General features: G+C 64.8%; 2 protein-coding genes across 2 annotated transcripts in view; one reads left to right on the top strand and one right to left on the bottom strand.

Moving 5' to 3' along the window:
• The window catches only part of NAT8L (N-acetyltransferase 8 like), a 14,002-nt gene extending 9,691 nt beyond the window's left edge, over nucleotides 1–4,311 (top strand). The window contains exon 3 of the mRNA XM_006919034.3: nucleotides 2,174–4,311. Coding sequence (XP_006919096.3) covers nucleotides 2,174–2,541 — 368 coding nt within the window. The 3' untranslated portion in view covers nucleotides 2,542–4,311. The remainder of the gene's footprint in view (nucleotides 1–2,173) is intronic.
• Nucleotides 4,312–8,423: 4,112 nt separating this feature from the next.
• POLN (DNA polymerase nu) overlaps nucleotides 8,424–9,775 on the bottom strand; it is an 86,390-nt gene continuing 85,038 nt past the window's right edge. Inside the window, exon 24 of the mRNA XM_006919110.3 lies at nucleotides 8,424–8,609. Within this exon, the coding sequence (XP_006919172.1) occupies nucleotides 8,424–8,609 (186 nt within the window). The remainder of the gene's footprint in view (nucleotides 8,610–9,775) is intronic.

The raw sequence follows: 9,775 nt of genomic DNA, 5'->3' as shown, positions 1-9,775 counted from the left end.
TGAACCGAGGTCTCTGGGTGTCCACCTGGGCCTGCCAGGCCCAGGGCCTCTGCCTTTCGTCCTCTCGGGTCAGGGTGCTGAGTGGCCTGAGCTGGCCCTGGGCCATGTGTGCTGGCCCGGCTCCTCACTCTGCCCGCTGCCCTTTCCCCGTTCCTACTGAGGGCCTGGGGTCTTTCTCGCCTCTCCTCGGGCCTGTCTGGTCCCGGGCCCTCACTGGGGCCTTGCTGGGCCCTGGGCAGGCTGAGAGAGGACGGGGGAAGGGCAGAGATCACTCTGGGAAGGCAGGGACCCGCAGGGAGCACAGGGATCTTAAGTCTTGGTCTCCACTTCCGGTCTCAGCCACTCCGGCCCCTGGTGAGGACCCTATTGAGGGAGGGGCCTGTAGCCCCCTGGGGGCCACTCCGTCCGGCAGGCTGGGTCCTGGGAGGCAAGGCCACTGGTCTCTCCATGCCTGGGGCCAGAGGAGACATCCTTCGTCCCGGCCACCTGGGGCACGAGGGTGTCCCAGGTGCTGGACGGCCCCTGAGCTGATGAGAGGGGACGGGGTGAGCCCCAGCGGCTGGCTAGGGTCTAGTGAGAGCCCAGTAAGTGCCAGGGAAGGGCAGTGGGGACAAGAGGACCACGATGTCCTAGAGCAAGAGTGACGCCCCCGGGTACTGCCAGCTCCTGTGCCCACTGGTTCTGGCCAAGCTGCCCTGCCCCATCCTGTGGGGGCTGGTCCCGCCCCCCACCCACACCCCTGCAGCTGGCTGGCTGGCCTTGGGCACCCTTGTCCCAAGCCCAAACAAAGCATCTTATCAGCCTCCACGGAGCCCTAGCTTCAGCTTGGCTCTGCCTGTGATGGGAGGTGGCAGAGGGTGAGCCCCGTCTGGCTGGCACCGGGGCCCAGGCCGCAGGTGCTGAAGGGGACTCGGGTGGGGCCGGGTGTGGCATGCGGACCTGCTCTCGGCCTGCCCTTCAGGCTGCAGTCTGTCTGGGCGTGAGATGGGGAGTGGTGCCCGCCTGGCCCTCCTGGGCAGAGAGGCTGGACAGCAGCTGCTGGGGCTGCGGGACTTGTGGGAGCTGCTCCTACAGTGGGGACATGGAGGCTTCGGGAGGGCGAGGCTCCCGGGACTGTCCCAGCCTCTGGGCGGGCCCGGGTGGGTGGACAGAGCCGGAACTTTTGGATGGTGGCAGTCGGGAGCAGTGTGCCTCCAGCATCCCAGGAGCTCTGCCACACGCCAGGCCTCAGGCTATGGCACCGAAGGGGACAGGAGACTTTGCAGAGCTGTGGGCAGACGAGACAGCGGAGGACCCTTGGGGGCCAAGCGGAGGGCTGAGGCGTGTCTTCCAGGCAGGGGTCAGGAGCAGAAGTTTAAGCGGGGAGAGGCTGGCCACTCACAGAGGGCAGTTGGGGCGGAGTGGAGGTTGGCAGTGGGGGGTGGTTGGCGGGAGGACATATCGAGGGGGCTGGAGTGGCCGTAAGGCATGAGCAGGCCAGTCTCCAGATGGGCACCCAGCGCTAGTCCAGCCCTTGCGCCCTATAGGCCCCGGGCCTTCAGTCAGCAGAGGCGGCGCCCTCCCCTCTGGTCTTCGTGGCCTGTCCCCTGCGCGCTCTTGTCCTCACCGGCCCGGGGCCTCTCCTGTCCTCTGCCCTATGTGGGGCTATGATAGGTCCCGGCCGTGGGTGGGGACGGTTGGTCTGGCCGCCTGGCTCAGCCAGGGACAGTGGAGTGTTGGGCCTGTGCCATTCCAGGTCCCCCACTTGGATTTCTTAAGTGTCGACACAGCTCTGCCCCCGAGCCTGCCAGGCGCCTGCCTCGAGGTGCAGGTGCTGCCAAACGCCACCTTGCTCCCCCCGACCCAGGCCATCTATGCTCCCGTGGTGACCCCCTCCTGCACTCCTCTCTGTGCAGACTGGACGCGTGGGGCGTGGGGACAAGTGTGCTGGGCTCCAGGTGGCTGGGAGCCATGGCGGGTTGGCTGCACTGTGGCCTCTCGGTGGCCATCCGGGGCTGTCTGGGCTGGTCTGAGCGTTGCTGGGCGGGTTGGAGGTGGCCCACTTGGCTGAACACCAACCAGCTCTGTGTCCCTGGGGGGAACTCAGGCCCAGGGTCGGAGTCCGCTCCAGGGCTGGCAGGGCCAGCTGTGTCCCCTGGCCGTGCTAGCGCCCTGACCGCCCTGTCCCCCGCAGGCTCCTGCTTCTGGGTGGCCGTGCTGGATGGCAACGTGGTGGGCATCGTGGCGGCGCGGGCGCACGAGGCGGACAACACGGTGGAGCTGCTGCGCATGTCCGTGGACTCGCGCTTCCGCGGCAAGGGCATCGCCAAGGCGCTGGGCCGCAAGGTGCTGGAGTTCGCGCTGGTGCACAACTTCTCCGCGGTGGTGCTGGGCACCACGGCCGTCAAGGTGGCCGCCCACCGGCTCTACGAGTCTCTGGGCTTCAGACACGTGGGCTCCAGCGACCGCTACGTGCTGCCCGGCATGACCCTCTCGCTGGCCGAGCGCCTCTTCTTCCAGGTCCGCTACCACCGCTACCGCCTGCAGCTGCGTGAGGAGTGACCGCCGCCCGCCCGCCGCCCGCCGCCCGCGCCCGCTTCCAGACGCTCACCTTGGCGTTCCCATTGGGTTTTTCCTTTTCCGACATCACGTGGTTCTCTGGCCGGTTCCGGGTGGGGGGGCGGGGCTGTTGCTCGTCCGTGACATTTCGGGGGGTGGGTTGTCAGCAGCCACGGTCCCTCGCCCTCCCTAGCCTGCTGGAGCCATGCCCTGAGGAGTGACAGCATGGGCCACCACGCACCCATGCAGCTGCCGGGCCCTGGCTGGCAGGGCCCCTTCCGGCCCTCAGCCACTGGGGCAGGCCCCACCTCGTCCACTGAGCACAGAACCTCTGCAGTGAGGCCCCCATCCAGCAGCCCCTTGGCCACCAGCCAGGCTGCAGCTCAGCCATTGGTCCCCGGATGGCGTGGCCTGCTGGGCTGGCCGGCCACTGCCCCGTGGGGCGCTGAGCTGGCCGCGGTCCGCTTTGCTCTGTGCATGCTGAGCACGTGGCCTGGCTGCAGCATGCCGCATGCCTGCCGCTCCGCCCTGCTGCCCTGCACAGGTGGGGCCCAGGCTGGTGAGCGCCCCGCCCCAGCCCTGAGCTGGGCGCGGTGGCCACCTGCTCTCGGGAGGGCCTGTCTCACAAGCCCTTTGCTTCCCCCAGTTCAGCTTCGCGTGGCCTCCGAATCACTCTCCTTCCTTTTGGTCCCCACCCATCCCCTGCCTGGGCTTTGCTGATTGGCGTCATCACCCCATGTGGTTCCCATAGCAACCCGCTGCCCAGCAGTGGTTAGGGCCCTTCAGGAGAGCCAGGTGGGGAGGCAGTCTTGGGGTCACCGCTCTCCCGTGCCACTGGATCACAGTGGCCTCTCCCAGACCTCCCGAGGAATCCCCCAGCTCACAGCCTACAGGCCCTGCCTGTGACTCTTACTAACCCAGGCTGCTGCCGGCACCTCTGAGCCCACAGCTTCTCCCAGCCTGAAACCGACCTGTTTTTTAATATGTTATTTAGACAGAATAGCACTCTGCATGTCTTTAATTCTTGGGACAAAATGGTAGTTTATACCTTAACACACACACACACCAGTGTGGTCTAGAATATGCAGTTTCTGGCCCAGTTGGTGGGGGTGGGTGGCCGGGTGGGTGGAGGTTTCAAAGTCCGAAACCTGGAAGGAGACCCTAGCTGAGCTTGATTGCCCCCCAGGAGCGTTCCTGGTTGGCGAGGCGGCTGCAGGCCACCCCTGCCCGGCCTTGCAGCCTCTGGGAGGAGAGCAGGTCTTGCCGTCCGTGCTGCTGGCCCTCCTCCCCAAGGTCGGAGGCGGGGGGCTCTTGGGCATGGACGGCCTGGGTGCGGGGGGAGCAAGGTGGTGTTTGGCAGCACCTGCACCTCGAGTTAGAAGCCTGGACCTGGCTGTGGTGACAGGAGGGGCATCAGTGCCTGCCAAGACCCCTTTCTTTGGGAGTTGCGGGAGGCGAGGCAGGCCACTGAACTGGGTCCCACATGCCTGAAAAGGCGCTTCGGAAATTAGCAAGTGAATGAAACAAACCCAGTTTCCCAAGGAGCCTTCTGTGCTGTCAGCAATCGAGATATTTGCAGAACACTGTACAGACCCTGCTGTCCCCTGTACATATCCCCCTGGTGGCACCCGGTCCCTGCTGGGGATGGGAGTTTTGTAGACTGTACAGAAATTGGCACCCTATTTTCTTGCAGTTCTCAGATTTTGTTAACCTGGATTATACAGACAGACGTAAAGTGTTTTAGCAAAATGGAAAACAAACAGTTGTGCCTTTTTCCTCTTTCTGTTTGGTTTGGTTTCGGCTCAAGGGAGCTAGTTGCTGTGGGGTGTTTTGGGGGCTAAGGCTGGTCTGAGGCCTGGTGGGGTGGGAAGGGTGGGGGGCGGCCACACAGGGTCAGCATGGTGGGTCACGAGGTGGTAACTTGGGGATGCCGCTAGCTTCCTCTGACCCTGTGCCTTCGGCACCTCTAGTCCCTGGAGTGGGGGTGCATGGGTGGGGGCCATTGGAGCCCACAGAGGTGGCAGAGGCCTGGGCTGCCAGTGTCTGGTGGAAGTTGACCAAAGCACCTCGCTGGAGCCGTTCCTGGGCGGGGCGCGGCTGTCTCCTGTTCTGCTGGCGTCTGTCTGTCCCAGAGGGGTCTGTGGGCTGGGCCGGCCGCCGTCGGACAGCCCCGGGGTGGCGGATGCGGCCTGCACTCCCGACCCTTCCTTACTGCCCTTCTGTTGCTGCCAGGACTCAGGGGATATGCCCGGAAGGGTGTGGCAGGGTGGCTGCGTGTCCGGAACCCTGCCGCCCAGCTGCTGAGGTGGGCAGAGGCACCTGTGCACCCACCAGGCCAGGCCTGTGTGCAGCCCAGCGGGTCCCTGAGGACCACTGGGGCAGCTCTGCCACCCGTCCCCGGGGCCAGAGACCGGGCACGCTGGTGGGGGGCCCGCCCCTGGCAGCTGCCTTCCTTCCTGGGAGGTAGCTGCTCCAACAACACGCATTGAGATGTGAATTTTATATGTTTGTAGAAATTCTGTTACTTCTACCTCTGTGAAGCGTCCTCCTGGGGTCCTGCTCGGTGCCAGCTCTGGGTACCTTCTCTGAGTTGGCTGTCCTAGGCGTGTCCTACCTGCTGGCCTCCTGGGCCCCCCTGATGGCTGCCTGGTGCGGCCCTGGGGAAGCCAGCCCTGGGCCGGCCACCAGCTCAGGGACCAGGCTTCCCAGGCTTCTGTTGTCTGGAAGTCTCCCTTTCTGGAGCAGGTGGTGGGAAGTGGAGTATTCCAGAACATCTTCGTCAGATGAACCCGGGACACAGACCCAACGGGCATCTCCAGGCAGTGGAGGGCTGCAGTGCCTGATGACCCAGCACCACCAGGGTCCTGGCGTGTGGCTGGTGGGCCATCCCCTGGGTGACTGCCATGGCCCAAGCATGGGCTCTATGGATGGCTGGCTCCCCGGGGTTGGTGTCCGCACGTCCACAGCCAGCCATGTGTCCTGGCCCCGGGAAGGACCATGGCAGCATCTCCCACCTTTCATTCCGCCCGTGTCCTGCCTGACTTTCCACTGCTGCCCTTAGGTGGGGTGGGGGGCAGGCCCTGGAAGCAGGCTTAGGCTGGGAGGCCCGGAGGGTGCTCTTCCTCAGAGGGCCTCAGAGGGGACAGGAAGCCCCCAGGTGGCTTCTTTGGGCATCTGGTGAGTGCTCTCCAGGCCACAGGGCCTGGCTCTGGCCTCTGGGTGCACACTGGCCATGTGAGCACCTGTCCTTGCCTTCCTGGGGGTGGTTTGGGTGCTGGGTAGCACCCATGAGGTCACCTTCCTGTCAGTGTGCAGGGGATGGCTGGACAGTGCCCCTGAGCCTTGGGAGCCAGGCGGACGGCACTGCTGCTGTGTCCTGTGTGTTACTTGTTGATCCCGCATCTGTTTGCAACTGCTTCTGTGAACCAGTGTTGGCCACGGCCGGTGTCCTGAGCTGGTGGCCCTTTGCATGAGGCCTTTAGTTTAAGATCTTGGCTGGGCAAGGGGCAGATCTTGGAACGTGTTCGCTCCTTGGTGCCGACGACGTGCTCCCCATGCTGGGGTGAGGCACTGGATGAGGGTGGCCCAGGGCCCGTGGTGCAGGAGCGAGCCTCGCCTACCACCGCCGGATGTACTTTTTTTTTTAACAGCAATAATTAGCCATTTTGGAGAAGGGGCGTGTCCGCCTGTGTGTGTGCATGTATATGCACGTGTGCATGCATGCCCACGTGTATGTGCACATGAACACAAGTATGTGCCTGTGAGCATGCCTGCACATGCACGTGGATGTGTGCCCGTGTGCGTGCACACGTGTACATGTATGTGCACTGTGTGCCTGCACATGCATGTATGTGTGCACACATGTGCATGTGAGTGGTGACAGGGAGGGAACCTGGTGGCCGAGGGCTTAGCAGGACAATGGCTGTGCCCAAGCTCTGTGGCTGGGCCGGGCCTGTTGGGGCCCCGCGGCTGTGAATGTAACAGTCCCTTGGGTGGAGGGCGCCGGCTGGCCTGCGTGAAGCCGGCATCAGCCGGATGAGCCTTTGCCTGCGTCTGGGTGTGGGGAGGGTGGCCTGGGTCAGGCCGCGTGGCCGTGGCTGCTGTGGCTGCCGTGTCTTCTGGCCACGGCGCCTGGTTTCACCTACCGTGCTTTATTGCTTGTGATCCCGCGACGGGGGTGACTTTCCTGAGACCCAGGATGTGCCAAGACAGCCCGCAAGGGCCCAGAGTGGGGCGAGCTGGGTCCCCGAGGAGACAAGTGGGTCCCCGGCTTCCGTGGACGGGAGCAGCAGGAGGGTGGGGGCCGTGTGGTCCTTTTGCCTACATCCCGATGCTGCTGTTTCTCAATAAAGCCAGAGTTGACGGAACCAGGCTCCATGCTTCTTTGAGGCGTCCCCAGCCCGCCACTGGGCTGCACGAGGCTAACTTTCTGGAGACTGGGCTAGACCAGTTGCAGGGTGACCTGGGGGACCGAGACGCCTTCCCTATCTGGCACCCCCTGGTGGGTGGGGGCTCTGCTGCAGGCCCGGGTGTCCGCAGGTGGTGTTAGGCCCACTTGGGTGGAGCAGTGGGACCCCGGAGTCTGTAGGGAGGGGGATGACATGGAGCTGGGGGTCCAGGCTGGAGAACAGGGAGCGGAGGGGTCAATGAGGTTCAAGGCGGACATAGCCCTGCCTTGTCCCTGGGGACCTGAGCTGGCCTGGCTCCTGGCCCACCCCTTTCCAAAGAGTCTGCCATCAGGGGTTCACCAGGGGTGCTTCCTTTTCTGGGGTCCTCGACGTTGAACCCAGTGTCAGTGTGTCTCGAGGCCTGAAGGCGGCAGCATTGGGACATGTGTGGCCCTGGCCGGGTCCCTGCGTGGCACTCTGGCCCCGGGGCATGGGTCACTTTGGGATGGCAGCTCCTGGACCGGTCTGTTTTGAACAAGACGTCCCCCATGTGGCCCACCAGTGGCCCTGCCTCTGAGGTGAGTGTGGACAGGCTGCCTGAGGTGTGGCCACACAGTGCGCACACGGACACAACCCGGCAGCTGGTCTGGGCCAGCTCTCCGATTCAACCCGTGGAACCAGGGACAGCGTCCTAAAGCCATGAGGAGACGGGCCTGGGCCCAGTGAACAACGGAGACTGCGTCCATGTGCGCTGCACAGGAGGCACTGCGTGGAACTCTGCCACCATTTAAACAAGGCCAGCCTTGGTGCGTGCGGAGGGCCACCTTTGCTCAGACCTGGAGCTGTGCCTGGGTGCCTGCCGTGTTCACCCGCCCTGGACAGGGGCCATGGGGACCAGCACCCCATTGAGAGGGCGGCCCATGGAGCCCAGACCTAGATAAGGAGTGGGAGGGGCCGTGGCCCCTCAGTACAGGGTACTCTGGAAGCGGGATCCCCAGGTGCATTCCCAGGGGCTGCGATGGGGCAGCCAGGCACTGATTAGCCATGTGCACTTGTGCCAGTGACGTGACTTCTCCCTGTCTTAGTTTCTTCACTGTGCAGAGGGCGCACCAGCCCCTCTCACAGGCTGCTGGGGGGCTGCTGGGCATGGGCCGGGCCTCCCTGTGGACACTGGGAGCTGTGAGAGTAGATTCAGGGCACGGGGAGCCAGCCTGGGCCCCGGCCGGCCTGGGCTGGCGGAGGGACTGCTGGGCCCTGAGCCCTGAATGGCGAGGGCCGTGGTGTGGCGTTTCCCACCCTCCAGAAGCATTTACTGCACAAGGGTGACAGCAGCTCCGTGTCAGGCGTTTACTCCTGGGGACGGTCCAGAGAGCGAATTTGGCCCCTGCGTGGCCTGCTGTAGCCAAGGAGCCAGCACGCAGCACCAAGCCTTGACCTTGGGGAAGGCCACACAATGGCTGGTGGAAACCAGCTCAGTCCTCCCGCTGTTGCCTGGGGCTACGGACAAAATGAAGGCGAAAAATGCACAGGCGGGGGGTGGGTGCTGATGAGGGGCCCAGCGGGGGCCGGGTGGTTGCCTGGAGACTCAGCAGGACGTGGACTCGGCTGAGGGCACAGGGCCTCCTGCAGTGGCACCAAGTGTCCCCAGGAGCGGCCAGCACTCAGGCTCACCTTCAGGGGTACCTGTGGGTGGCAGTCAGAGGTGAGCACCAGGCCCAGGCAGCCTTCCCGCCACCTTCCAGGCCCTGCACGCAGGTGGACAGGGCCCACAGTGCACAGGCGGCCACCTGACCAAAGGTGCAATTAGACACAAGCACAGCAATACTGTGGACAGATGCACACTCATGCACACGTGCAAGGACAGGAAGACGGGCTCACGCTGCATTCGCTGCCAGTCAGGATGCCTTGACCTTGGCCGGACACCCCCTGACCTTCCAGGGCCTCCGTGCCAGTGAGCATGCCTGCAGGGACCAGGCAAGGTGCCCAACCTGAGCTCACCACTTCAGGGCCCTGCTCCTAGGGGGACAACTGGCCCTGAGAGGTGCCGGGGGCCCTGGAGAGCCCTCCCCAGGACCTTGACCCTGAGTGGGCCCTTGCCTGAGGCCCCGGACCGCTGCTTATCAGCTCCCTCTCCAGAGGGGGTGGCTGCCCACAGCTGCAGCCCCTGTTGCCCACGGGACCACTAGTGGGTGGGGCTCCCTCCACGCCTCCATCTGCTCAGGAGCGAGCAGGGACGACCCCGGAACTCCTGACCTCGGCTGGGCCCACGGGCCGCTCCTGCAGAGCCAGGTGAGGGGTGCTGCGGGGTGGTTCTCGAGTAGGGGCATAGAGAGGGGCCACAGCCCGAGGGAGGGAGAGCGAAGAGGTGGGGGAGCTTTTCCCAGAGGAGCGGAGGCCACCACGGGAGTCGGCAGCCTTTCCTGCAGCCCTTCCTGGTGGCCCCAGGTGCCTGCCGGAACAAAGCACCACTCTGGGGTGACAGGGACAGTGACGGGAGTGTCTCTGTCTCACCGGGGCCATCTGCACAGGCTTCCCGCCTCCACTCCTAGTCTCTCCACCTTCCCTACTGCCTTGGGGGGGTGGCCCTCCAAGAGGTGACCAGGAGTGGGTCTGGGCCGGGCTCAGCAGGCCCTAGGGTGCACCCGAGGCAGGTGGGGTGGCACTGGGTAGAGGGCTAACAACGCTCCTTGTCAAGCCCCGAGGGACACCTGGCCCAGTGCCCACAGCCCCTGAGGACACCCACTGTGGCTTCTCACCAGCTAGAAGGGCCACGGCTCGTCACCCTGGCAACTGGGCTCCTCGCAGGGCAGGTGGGAGATGGCAGCTGCCTGGCCGGCCCCCCCGCCCCC

Source organism: Pteropus alecto, unplaced genomic scaffold (assembly GCF_000325575.1).
Source record: "Pteropus alecto unplaced genomic scaffold, ASM32557v1 scaffold5, whole genome shotgun sequence".
Classification (NCBI taxonomy): Eukaryota; Metazoa; Chordata; class Mammalia; order Chiroptera; family Pteropodidae; genus Pteropus; species Pteropus alecto.
The sequence above is the reverse complement of the archived record's forward strand: the minus strand, read 5'-3'. Positions and strand labels throughout refer to the sequence as shown.